Source organism: Conger conger, chromosome 7, assembly GCF_963514075.1.
Source record: "Conger conger chromosome 7, fConCon1.1, whole genome shotgun sequence".
Classification (NCBI taxonomy): Eukaryota; Metazoa; Chordata; class Actinopteri; order Anguilliformes; family Congridae; genus Conger; species Conger conger.
Window position 1 is genome coordinate 55,684,471 of NC_083766.1, and position 14,097 is coordinate 55,698,567.

The 14,097-nt window shown below is 45.4% G+C and overlaps 1 protein-coding gene across 1 annotated transcript; it reads left to right on the forward strand.

The window, feature by feature from the left end:
* Nucleotides 1-499: 499 nt before the first annotated feature.
* Nucleotides 500-12,222, forward strand: mogat2 (monoacylglycerol O-acyltransferase 2). Its single transcript, XM_061250066.1, has 6 exons — nt 500-593; nt 3,252-3,430; nt 9,031-9,235; nt 9,610-9,784; nt 10,180-10,379; nt 11,968-12,222. Exons 1-6 carry the CDS (start codon nt 500-502, stop codon nt 12,120-12,122), a joined length of 1,008 nt encoding a protein of 335 aa, XP_061106050.1. The 3' UTR covers nt 12,123-12,222.
* Nucleotides 12,223-14,097: the final 1,875 nt, after the last annotated feature.

A 14,097-nucleotide genomic window follows, 5' to 3' on the forward strand; every position in this document is an offset into this window, starting at 1 on the left:
CCCTGGGCAATGCTACAATCCTTCTAGATCTGACACCACCTGCACATTGGAGCAGCGTCTGTACAAGAGGACCTGCCACTTAGCTGCTCCTCGTCGCATGATGTCACAATCACATTATGATGTCGCAATCACGTTATCACGTTACAAGAGAGGAATTACAACCATATTTTAGCTCGGGTGTCTGGTTGATACCGCATTAGTGCCCGCCCCCTAATAACAAATATATTGTAAAGATAATAATAATTTTGCAAGACAGATTCCTTCCCCCCTATAAATCTACACGGCAGAGGTGAGAACAGTGGTGGAAACACACTGAAATTGGGGTCATAGGTCAGGCACTTGGGAACAGCGATGGCAGACACGGGCAGACAAAGGATCAAAGGATGACCTGATAAGGAGCTCCGCCGCGAGAGGGGGTGAGACTTTGAACTGTGCGCGGCGCCCGGCCTGGAGCGCCCAGATCTCTCCGGCTCTCCTCTCTCAGCCCCCGCGGGTCGCCATGAAGATCGATTTCGCGCCTCCTGACGTCCCCCTGAGCCGCAGGCTGCAGACGGCGGCCGTGATGCAGTGGGTCTTCTCCTTCCTGGCGCTCGGTGAGCAGCGTGACCCCTGACACGCACACACACACACACACACACACACACACACACGGCACGGTCATACAGGCCTCCTGCCGCTCCTGCAGGTGGCGAGCGCCAATACTAATGCTAGCACCTCGCTGTTTCTCTTGTGGCAGTCTCAGGGTGTTAGGGTGCTGATAGCGTTTATTTGCTTCCTGTTGCTGACACATTGTGCATGCGGAGTGTTTTTGTCGAAGGAAGGGAATTGAGCCCGTATTGCATCATTCCGGGGACGAACAGAACTGCTCGGAGAACTTGCAACTGCATTCGTCACTTAATACTCTCTCAAATGCGCATGTAAAACTCAGGCAGGTGTGAATATTCTTGACATTTCTTGGGGTTTGTGTTCTTGGTATTATGTAAATGAGACAGCAGGCTAAAACACAGCATTTTGTGCATGTGAAGTCAGTGGAGGGTGTGTCTGTATGTGCACCATTCCTGCCTCTGTCGTGCGCTGTGAGTAATGCCTGATCGCCGTAGTTTCAGGTATAGATTACCTTGTAAACAAACGCAGTTTACAAACCTCTCTGGGCACTGGCCGAGTGCAGTGGTGCTTGTCCCTGGTCCCAGAGAGACGTGGGTCGAACTGAATTCCCTTCTCACCTTAAAATCTGGAATTAATTTACCTGAAGACTTCAGGTCAGGTGAGGTAAGAGTGTCGTCGACCGCTTTGCCTGCTGAGCCGCATCAAAAAACAGGCCCGCCCTGCGGCTCTGTGGGACCCCCGCTGCAGTGCATTCTGGGACAGAGGAGTGCAGATGAGGTCCACGATGCGATTTCTCCTCCTTCCTCCCTCTACTCCTCATGACTAGGGCTGCCTGTAGCGTAGCGGTTAAGGTACATGACTGGGACACGCAAGGTCCCAGTGTGGCCACAGTAAGATCCGCACAGCCGGGGAGGATTGTCTCCTGCTTAGTCTAAACAACTGTATGTTGCTCTGGATAAGAGCGTCTGCCAAATGTAATGTGACTATCACACATTCCCAGGGAGGCCTAATTCATGAGCACACTCTCTCTCATGATCTGTTCTGTCAGGATGAACAGATGTATCATCAGTGGATGATGATGGGGCTGCCCGTAGCCTAGTGGGTAAGGTGCATGACTGGGACCTGGAAGGTTGGTGATTCAAGCCCAGGTGTAGCCATGATAAGATCCGCACAGCTGTTGGGCCCTTGAGCAAGGCCCTTAACCCTGCATTGCTCCAGGGGGGATTGTCTCCTACTTAGTCTAATCAACTGTCTAATCACTGTGGTTAAAAGCGTCAGCCCCCCTACAACTGCCTTGCCACTTCCAAATGCTGAAACATTATCCTCACAGTCATTTATATGCTCTTTTTTGAAAATTAAATAAATAAACAAACAGCTCAACATTATCTCCCAAGAGGGAATGTTGTCGGATGGGGAGGATATCAGTTTGCTGAAGTCATGCACACTGTCTGCTCCGGTGACTTGCTAAAACGCACTGCACGCACGCAAATGATGCTGCAGAGTCATTATAAATGAATAGGCCCATTTGTGTGACATCGTTCTTGCTCGTATTGACGATTCCCTATCCCGGCGGCACTTCCGATAAAAATTGTTTTAAAATGAAACATCCACTGTACCACAGTGCCCTCTTCTGTCTGACAGCGGACGTTTCATTGGTGTCCTCTGTGCCACTGAGGCTGCTGCAGTATAAATTTCAGGGAGTGTCTCGCGTATTGGGGAGCGCTGTTTTATGCTGTCTTCCTGGCGTTCCCCCCTCCACGCTTCAAGGGGAGAATCCCCAGACTGCTCAGATGAAATATGGCGCTCGGTTCCGATTCATGAAAGGGGGAGGGAGCGCTTACATTACCCTGCTCCCTCGTTCTACCTCCCTCCTGCCAAGGGTTTAAAATGCAAGCCTTCAGCAAGCACGGAGTCCCACAATGCAACACTCCATATGTGAAGAAGAGTGGAGAGGGTCTCTCGGTTCTGCTTTAGTTCGGTTGCATATCTTCCCTTGCAGAGCATCTGCTAAGTTGGCTTGTTGCACAAGAGCAAATTTCATCACCTATGGTAGATAGCTCACTCAAGGGAAAAGAGCAAGGGATGGGAATATGTTAAAATTGGTCTGAATGCAACCAAGGTTACTGTACCATAGGTTACTGTACTACAGAGGTTTCCCCCTTGAAGCTTAGGAAGGGAACATCAGGAAAACAAAGCATAAAACCTGGATCCAAACACACTTCTTATGTGAGATGCTTTCTAATAACCTGCAGCAGTCTCTGTGGTTCCGTAACCATCGGTGGCGGGCAGCCTGTAGTCTATTGGCTGAGGCGCATTTACCGCCACCCGGATGGTTGGTGGTTCAAGCCCCAGTGTGGCCACAATAAGATCCATACAGATGCTGGGCACTCGAACAAAGGCCCTTAACCTGCATTGCTCCAGTGGGGATTGTCCTCTGCTTAGTTTAATTGACAGTAAGTCGCTTTGGATAAAAGGGTCAGCTAATTAACGAATTATTATTATGTGGAGGATTGCAGTAGTCTCCATGTGACACATCCTCTGTTAGGCTGGAGAGGGCGCTGTCGTACAGTGGACATTTTAGTTGGTGTCTCTTTCGTGTCCATCACAGTGCCCTCTGGTGGCTAACAAGAGGTAATGTCTTTCAGCGCCGTGCTGCATCTTGCTCTTCTTCGTCCTCCTCTTCACCCGGTTCTGGTTGGTCAGCGTGCTCTACGCCGGCTGGTGGTTCGTGGACTGGGACACGCCCTCGCGCGGCGGGCGGAGGGTGAACTTCCTGTGCAACCTGTCGGTCTGGTACCACATGAGGGACTACTTTCCTGTTCGGGTGAGTCAGAGTCCACGACCTCACACACCCCTGTTGCCATGGCAACCAGCCCTACTGGAATAGCCTGGCTTGGATGAAAACTCACCATATCAGGCACCGCATAGCGGGCCGACATTATGTACACACAGTCCAATTAGCTCTAATGGAGGTCCAGTAGGGGCTTGTTTGTCAGTGTTGGTGTTTCTGGTCTTCCTCAAAACACCAACATCTCTGGAATATCATTCCAGTTTGCCAGCAGCAACAAAATATTAACAGGTCAGTTCTGACACTCAAACTCATATTTCCACAGACTTAACATGCTATTGTAAATATAGTATAGTGGGACTCAGTACAGGTCATCACATCTGTAAAGCAAAGCAAAGGCATCAGCTAAATATTTACACAGTTGCATTTGATATCCATCTTTCTATGTGGAAAGATATGATATGTTTTTGACTCTATAGCAATACAAATCAATGCTGCAAGTTATTGTTGTTCCGAATGTTAAACTTTGTTGTTCAATAGTATTATATCACACACAATGATATAGTTGGGCATAGACTGGTGTATCTAATTTCATATAACTACTGTGTATGTAACCTCCTCAGTGTCAATTTTCATTGCTAAGACAAAATAGTGCATTGAAATGTTATTAGTTATTCTAATAGTGAAATATTTGCCTGACTGCTATTTGATGACTTTGTGTAAAATACATTAATTTCTTCTTTAGTCAGGCTGTTTCTCCCAGGGTAAAAGCACAGGCACTGCAGATTACTGAGTCATTTCTGTGGCTGTTTCTTCCACTCTTAATTTTGCTGTGTCACTCTGTTTGGACTTCCCATGATGCACTTGCACAACCCTCATTCCTGTTTATAAAAAAGATTTTGGCGAAAAGCCTCATGATGGTATTGAAAAGCAGAAATAACAAATAGAAGATTACAATATCTCTATATAAATATGTTTTTAAAACATTCTAATTTGTTGAATTTACAAATTCAGACACACAATGCATGCATGCTCACGCACACATTAGAAACATGCTTTGTGTAAATTCAACAAACTAGTAGGATTTTTAAAAAATTAATGTGATGTAATGCGGCTGCAATGTTTTCAATATCATACTGTACATTTGATTGTGTATTTTTGAGCCTCTGTCTTGACTTTGAACCTGTAGTGCAACAATAAACACATTCGGAGCCCTAAGAAAACACCCTCCTCCCCGCCGCAAGTTATCGTTCTCCTCAGGAGGAACGGTGAACCTTTGCAGTTTGGCCTTTCAGCAGGTGCAATGAGTTTGGAGCATTTGTGCCTCCACCCCCCTGCCCCCCACCTCTCCAGCCTAGCTTGGAGGTTCTGTTTGTATGCCAGGCAGAAGGGCCACAGCAGGCCACAGAACACTCACCATATCTAGGCATGATCCAGACCGGCAAGTTCTGGCCCCGGATTCCACATCTATTGGCTTTCTAGGTTCACCGTTATCAGTAGGGTTCACGGGGTCGTGGTTTCTGTACACTGGTTCAGAAAATGCCAATGTCCTCATTCAGCAAACTCTGGCTCTGGATTCCTGCCACAGGAATCAATACTGCGGTATGAAAGGGGGATTGTAAACTGCACACTGCAAAAACGCAGGTATCCACTGATATAACGTAAATGTATTAATGTAGCCACCGATATAACTTAGACTTATTAATGTATCCACTGATAAAACGTAGACTTAATAATGCTGTTGGAGAAAAAGGTGTCAAAACTCATTTTCAGGTGCACACATTGAGGTTTGCATGTTCTCCCCGTGTTCGCGTGGGTTTACACCAGGTCCTCCGGTTTCCTCCCACACTCAAAGACATGCATGTCAGGTTAGGTGGCCTCAGAACTGGAATTGGTCCCTGGGCCCTGCGGCTGCCCCTAAGTAACTATGATGGATGAAAGGCAGAGGACACATTACCCCACAGGGTTCAATGAAGTGTAAAGTATATCTTATCATTAGCTCATTTCAGGCTCATTGTTAAGGGGAGGTATGAAAAACTTGAACAGGGATAAATGTTGTTGCCAAAGGGTCATTCTGTCTTTACCTGTTCCTGGAAAGTGGTTTTCCAGAATGTTCTGGTTGGCTGTAAACCAGTGTATTGATTGTTCACTTACCTGACACACACAGATCAGCCACAACATTAAAACCACCTGCATAAACCAGTTTTTTCATGTACCCCCCCATCCCACCCCCCCACCACCTCCCAACGAGCTTACAAGATTTCCCTTTAAAATTTTTTGTAAAATTTTTACTTTTTTGAATGCAATTCACTTGATTTTCTGCTTATATAAGTGCACATATCATATAATTAAATATTATGTGTTCATAGACAAGTTTATCCAGTTGGTGGTTTTAATGGAGTGGCTGATTTCACTTTCAGGAAATCAGGACTCAAAAAACGTGTACTGGTCTGGCCAAACACTGCCATCTTGTGGGTAATATGAGCAATGTCAATGCAGTAGATGTATCATAATCAGATTGAAAGAATAATCCATTAAATGTTCTTCCTTAAAACCTGTTTTCTGATGAGCACCAGCTACTACTCTATATTAACAATATAATTATATATAAATAACACAGAATCCACAATGCTCTTTCCAGCATGTAATTACTCGAGACACTATTAAAGATTACATTTTGGGATTTTTTTAGTTGGCAAGATATTTTACATTACATTACTGGCATTTGGAAGATGCTCTTACCCAGAGCAACATACAGTTGATTAGACTAAGCGGGAGACAATCAGGAGACAATCCTCCCCTGGAGCAATGCAGGGTTAAGGGCCTTGCTCAAGGGCCCAACGGCTGTGCAGATCTTATTATGGCTACACCGGGATTAGAACCATCAACCTTGTGGGTCCCAGTCCTGTACCTTAACCACTACGCTACAGGCCACCCCTTTTGTCACTGGTTCTCCAGAACCAACACTTCCTTACACATAAATAGAATTTAATCCTGCTGCATAGTATAGTGGTTGGAGTCCTAGATTTTACTACCATAAATTTAGCTGGTTCAAGTCCTACATTTATTTATGCACCTTTGAACAAAACATTTAAGGCACCTAAAGAACTAAAAGCAAAAGCCTCCGTGTAAATTGATTACATGCCAAATTGAATATATAGTTTATATGTGAAACACTCAGTGTTTTTATTGAACAAATAAATTGCATAACATATCAATTGCTCAGCACTGCAATGTACTGTACCAATAGCTGCTAGTCTGCAGTATTTTATTTCGAAATGCGTGTTAGTTAGGAGGCTCTCAGGTAGGTAGGTTAACATTGTTATTGTTCATACGTGAGCATGACCTTTGACCTTTATAATGGCTGTTAGCCAATCGTTCTTCAGGGCTGAAAGAGACAGAGAGGGGCAGGAGATGGAGACAGGGTGACAGAACAACAGGGCGGTCCGCAGGGACGGTGTTTACCCAGAGGCACACGTGCTGTCGCGTTGGGATTTCTGCGTGACGGGCCCGGAGGTCCACTGTTTGCCACTCTGATTTCCAGACGGATAAGGCGAGCCAAATTTCAGCTATGTGACATTAATAGTACCTCCCTTAAACAAAGGTAACATGCTGCAAATATATTGAAATAACTGTTACCTTCCTGTCAGCTTCGACCAGTCTGGCCATTCTCCTCTGACTTTTCTCATTAACAAGGCGTTTTTTCCCACAGAAATGCTGCTCATTGGATGTTTTTTTGTTTTTTGTACCATTCTCTGCAAACTCTAGCAACTGTTGTGCATTAAAATCCCAGGAGATCAGCAGTTTTTGAGATACTCAAACCACCTTGTCTGGCACCAACAATCATTCCATGCTGAAAGTTACATTTCTTCCCCATTCTGACATCTAGTCTGAAAAACAGCTAAATCTCTTCACCACATCTGCATGCTTTCATGCATTTAGTTGCTGCCACGTAATTGGCTGATTAAATATTTGCATTGACAAGCTGGTGTACAGCTCTACCTAATAAGTGAGCGTACGTGTGTGCGCATCTGTGACCACACCACACTTTACAGCTGACCCCTGTGGAAGTGTTTTAGCTGCATTAATGAATGTTTAGAGTGAGTTAGCTGCAGGTGTGGAGATACCGCCTGCACAACATCGTCCTTATCTGCTCACCTTACGTCTACATACAGTAATGCTGACCCTATGACAGTGCAGGGTCAAATCAGGTGTCTCACGCACAGAGAAAAACATTCCCAGATAACATGCTGAAGATGCTCAAGGCGAGCATTGCTGGGCTGAATGGCCCGTTCTCTCCATTATATTATGTTATGTTATGTTCTGTTTATGCAGTGGGTCTTGAAAATTAGCTTGCTGGTACAATATCTATGTCGGGCACTGCTATTGTGTTGTCGAGTTTATCACACTGTATACATTGCTTTTAGGTGGAAATATATAAGCTGTACAATTATCTATACAGAAGATCTGGTAAATTGATACATGCAGATGCATAAATGGTAATTTTGCTCCTGCAACTGCTTAAATAATAATTTATCATTCCCTTACCCATAAGCAGGCTAAAACATTTTAAAAGGACAAGCAAGTAGCGAAATCAGCCTCCAAATCTCCAGTGAAACTACAGATCATAACAAGTTGTTTTTCCTTTTATTATCTAATCATTTTTAAGAAGGATAAACTGAAGGCTGTAGGCCCCAGGAAACCTTTTCTGACTTTGATTTTTATCCTCGGATAATCTCGCCCTTTGAGTCTGTGGAGATAAAGGTCTGAATGACCTGGAACAGGACCGAGAGGTACATATTCCACAGGGCGGCTGACCAAAACAATGGACTCATTGGCTGCTCGTCATGTGAGGGAGGCAGAGGAAGCTTGGATATGTTTGTAAACACAAGATCCGGCTGAAGGTAGACCGAGAGCCAATCATTAACCTGGGACACACAGCCTGACTGAGCCTGGTGATTGGCTGGGGACAATGAAGAGGCTCGTTCCTCAGCTCCAATCATAGCTGTAGACCGAGAGCCAATCATTAACCTGGGACACACAGCTTGCTTGAGCCTGGTGATTGGCTAGGGACAATGAAGAGGCTCGTTCCTCAGCTCCAATCATAGTGTGGCATTAGATGTTTCAGTAAACACCTCACTCCCGTAATATGGAGAATCCCTCAGCTCAGCCAACTGGGAACCAATCAGAACTGACCGTGGACTGGGGGGTGTGTCAGAACTGAGCTATAGATGGAGGGCCACTGAAAATAAATAATCTGAAACCTAATAGGTGTGCCAAATAATCTGTTTGCAATATATATCTGACTTTATATATCAGACTTGTATGATACAGCATGTATCATATTCGATGACATACCACTGTGAATCTGCATCCAATACTTGCGCGTGCACCACTTCTGTATATAAAGGCTACTTGCCCTGGGAATGTCCATTTGCCATTCTTCTTAAACTTCAAATGTTTACTTTGTCTTACTATGGAGTCTATTGCATAAACCACAAGTCTATGCAATGCCCTACATGCAATTTTATATCAGCTAGCTGCCATGTCTGTGAAATTGGTCGTCATAAAGAACAACATGCACAAGGCCGCACTTGATCTTTAAAGTAATCCCCAGTCTTCCTGGTCCACCGCAGCTGGTGAAGACGGTGGATCTGGACTCGCGGAAGAACTACATATTCGGGTTCCACCCCCACGGCATCCTGGTGGCAGGAGCCTTCACCAACTTCTGCACCCTGTCGACGGGCTTCTCCACGCTGTATCCCGGCCTCACCCCCTACCTCCTCATGCTGCCCCTGTGGTTCAGGGCCCCCTTCTTCAGGGATTACATCATGTTTGCAGGTGTGTGTCGCCTTCCTAGTCTCCTAAATGACTAGCCTTTTGTCCTTAAATTTGAAGAATCTGTGAGGAACATCTCATTTTAGAGCCTGGGGTGCAGGAAGTGAATGTTTTGCACCTGTATGGGAAAGTGTCACCAGAATTATCCACAAAATAAAAATAAAAAGGAGATGTCAAACACTGAATGGGGTCAAATTGACCCCAAACAAAATTGGGGGGTTTGCCAGCTAATGTTGGGTCCTTGAGAACGGAGTATGGTGGTTTTTATTCCAACCAGTTATTCTGGCTTCATTTTATGTTTACCCCCAGTGTGTCATTCCAAAAGAAAATGGCAAAACCTCAAACAGATTGTGTTGACTCAGTCATGTGTGTCCCAGGTCTGGTCCCGTCGGACAAAGAGACCGCCAGCTACGTCCTGCAGCAGCCGGAGGGGGGGAAAGTGGTTGTCATCGCCGTGGGCGGGGCTCCGGAGGCCCTGGACGCCCGCCCTGGCGCGTACACCCTGCTGCTGGCCAATAAGAAGGGCTTCGTCAAACTGGCGATGGAGCACGGGTAAGACCTGCGTGTGGGGGGGCCGAGCCGAGGGGTTTCCTGTGACATCACTTGCTGACCTCTGGTCACGGTCGGGGATCTGAACATGGGCGGGCGGTGTTCCTCTACACAGAAATCTCTGTTTGAACATGTCACTTGAGCATGTTTTTAGCACTGCGTTTTATGAATGCGGCCATCTTAGAAGTAAACATCTGCTTCACTCTGCTGATCGAGCCAACATGATAACTGATAGAATGAAAAGTCAAATATAGCGATAATTGCAGCAAACTCCAAAAGCACTTTTGAGAAAAATAGAATTGAAAGTGCTGGAAGTGAAAAAAAGTGTGTTCTTTTTAATTAGACTCTCTCACCCTCTATTTCTCCCTCTCTCTCCCTCTCTCCCTCCCTCCGTGAAGGACCCCGCTGGTGCCGGTCTTCTCCTTCGGGGAGAACGAGGTGTTCAACCAGGTGGACAACCCCCGGGGCACCTGGCTGCGCTGGGTCCAGGAGCGGCTGCAGAGGATCATGGGAATCTCGCTGCCCCTGTTCCACGCCCGGGGAGTGTTCCAGTACAGCTTTGGGCTCATGCCTTTCCGGAAGCCCATCCACACCGTGGGTGAGTAGGGGGCCCATCCACACCGTGGGTGAGTAGGGGGCCCATCCACACCGTGGGTGAGTAGGGGGCCCATCCACACCGTGGGTGAGTAGGGGGCCCATCCACACCGTGGGTGACTAGGGGGCCTTTCCGTCAGCCCATCCATACCGTGGGTGAGTAGGGGGCCCATCCACACCGTGGGTGACTAGGGGGCCTTTCTGGTTGCCCATCCAGACCGTGGGTGATAGGGTAGCACAACACACACCAAAGCTCACATTCCAGGAACGGCTACAATGTTCCATGGAGATTTTTCAGTTCATGCACTGATTTTCAATTCATTTCTTGCATTGAATGAATAGAAATTCAGTTGGCCCTAACCCTGGCTGTTCCCCCCTTTTATTTTTTTTATTTTTTAGCATTTTGAATTAATCTAGTTTTTTTTTAATCAAGCAATTAATTCATGGAGCCTTTCACATCTCAACAAAACACTTTCTGATTCTGTTTCTGTTTTTAATGAATAAATACATTTTCTTTGTAGATTATCCCTGTGAAGAGGTGGTTTCACCTACACTCTCAGAAATAAAGGTATAAGAGGTGCCTAAAAAGGTACAAATGCTGGGGCAGTACCCTATAGGGGCAGTACCCTATAGGTACAAAACATTGTACCACTAGCCAGCATTATATAATTAACCTGTACCTTTTTTGGTTGGAAAACCAAATTATTTGTATCCAAAGAGAACCTTACTGTACTTTCAGGGTACATTTGGGAAATTTGATCCTTGAAGAACAAAAATGTTCCTCCACTATCTTCTTATTTCTGAGAGTGCAAACCCTCTGACAGTTGACCTGAAATGTAACTCCACGAGTCATTTGGCCTGGCGAAGCCAGAAATGTGAGGAGCATCGATCAGGAGGTCATGGATTATCAGTGAAAAGAAAGCCCATTGAGGGGGCGACAGGTTTGTTTTGGAATGGTTTGTGGTGAGCTTCCACATCAGAATGCTGGATCTGTGGTGCGGTGTATTGTTAGGTTAGCTATATTGTATGAAGACTAGGATACTTCCTCCTGTTACTTTGGAATTCTCTGGTCTCTTGAAGCTTCTTGCACAGAGCACACAGATTCCCCAGATTAATCTGTTTTATTTAAAACAAAAGATTTGTTGGTTTGAACAACTATCGACTCTGAGTGCTTCTTCAACATCATTGCTGCGACTAAAACTTCACCCATGTAAAAGGGACAAGGAGGAAGTGACAGAAATATTTCCTCAACACCACATAAAGGTCTTGGTGCTGGACAGGGTGGTTTGAGTATCTCAGAAACTGCTGATCTCCTAGGATTTTCATGCTCAACAGTCTCTAGAGTCGGCAGAGAATAGTGCGAAAAACAAAAAAACATCCAGTGAGCAGCAGTTGCACTAGAGCACCTCTGAACACACAAGGTGTCAAACCTCTAAGTGGATAGGTTACAGCAGCAGAAGACTTAATAAGTCAAAACAATAAGTCTAATAAATACCAAACAATGTTCTCACTGAGAGCATATTTGTGCTGGAGCATTTTGTGGTATTACTCACGCGGTGCGCCTGCCCCTGGTCTTCCCGGTTTCTCCGCAGTGGGGAAGCCCATCCCGGTGGAGAGGAAGGAGAGGCCGTCGGACGAGGAGCTGAACGAGCTTCACGAGCGCTACATGAGCGAGCTCAGCGAGCTGTTCGAGGAGCACAAGGGCCACTACGGCGTCCCTGAGGACAAGCACCTCACCTTCGTCTGAGAGCCCGCCCACCCTCTTCCTCCTCTTCCTCCGCCACCACCGAGGCCCAGAGACATGAGGGACCAGCGTCACGGTGTTCCAGACCAGTGGCACATCCCCTCCTCCCACCCAAACACCGCTAAGCTCTCTGGAGCTCTCTCACAACTGAAACTGAAAGGCTTATTCAGGCATCACAGAGATTAGTTAGCAAATACATTATTGAATGATGATGATGATGATGATGATGATGATGAGGAAGTTATTGATTCTTTCATGTGACGTTTATGTGTCCATTTCCTGGACATTAAATATAGTATAGTATAAATAGTACATACAATTTCATATGTAAATAGGAAAAATAACCAGAAAGATAGATTTCATCTTTCTCGCTTGCTTTCTCTCTTTTCTCTCTCTCTCTCTCTCACACACACACACACACACACACTCACTCTCTCTCCTGTCAAATTCAGATTCATAAATCCACTGCTTTGCTGACAGGAACACTTGTGTGGCCAAAGCAGTAAACGCCTGGACACTGTGCCATGACGTCTCTCACTGATCGTGTGCAGTAAATGAAAGTGATATGTCCCCGTACGCAAGTGTTGAGATCTCCATTGTACCTCCATGTATTTTTTCCTCTTGACACAATGGAGAAGAGCCAGCTCTCAAAGCCAAATACCTCCCCATTCATATTAATCTCTGCAGAGGTGACACTGACTTCACTGGCCATTGCAAAATGATTGTAATCACTTCCATACGATCAACTTTCACTAACATTGCCCTCTATAATTAATTACCGTCCTCAATCAGTTTGAAATAAATATACACTGCAGGTACAGAAACTAATTTCCCACTGAGGAACTGTTGTTAAGACAAATGCTGCTTGCCACAAAGCACCAGCTGCCTGTAAATTTCCAACATCCCTGAACCACTTTAAAATATAGTTTGTGCTTAGTACATTTTCTAGTTTGTTCAATGAAACCAGAAGTATGGGTGCAAAAGTTGTAAAACACCAAAGCATAATATGTTAATAAATACAATGGGATTAAATAGTTTCTGTCTGTCTCCTGTATGACTATTTTAAATGGATGACACTGTGATCAGTGACAGCCAGGCGGGAGAAACGCTGCCCTTTTCCTCCGGTTTGGCACGGTCCGTGACACAACATGGCTGTTCTCTGTGTTTTGCCATGCCGTTGTATCATTTACAGCAAGCGTGAGATTTTTCTCCAAACAGTAGTTTGGCTCGATATCCCCTCGGCGATTCCAAACCACGGGTTCCTGTGTGTGGCTCGGACAGACGGACAGACAGATGACTCAGTCTCGTGGCCTCAGGAGTTCAGCAGGGGGGGTGGGTGTAATCTGGGGGCATGACCAGCGAGCCACTAGCATGGAAGTTTCCGGGCCTTGTGCAGTTCAGGTGAGACTGCATACCTACAGTTCATTTTGGTTTGCAGAATGAAGGGCTCTGGCATGTGGAGAAGGGTCACTGGCCACTAGCAGAGCTTCTGTTGTTCACTGACTTCTTTAATTGTGTCCATATCAGTTTCATAAACAATTTGTGTGGCGATTAAATGTACTATCATTAAAGCATTTAAACAGGAAGCATTTAAATGGGTGCTTCTTCCAACTGAGACGTTTTTAAGGGGGTTCAGCCAGTAAAACATCTTTGTGACAGTGTCTGTTTAAAAAACACAAATACAATGTACTTGAATGTAACTGCTTTTATTGGGCACACAGCTCACCTTATGACTCAATTTTATAGTCACAGCCTTTTGTGAAAATATATGAAATATTAACTCTGATCTCAGAGTTAATAATCTATAATCTCCATTTTATTGGACAATGTCATTTTATATATGCACAGGTAATACTGAAAAGCATTGTTTGCAACGTGGTTTATCTCCAGACTATTTAAATGGCTTCTCACCCACTTACAATGCAATGATGGGAAGATGATGCATGGAGCAACCAGGCTTAAATCCAATTATCAAATC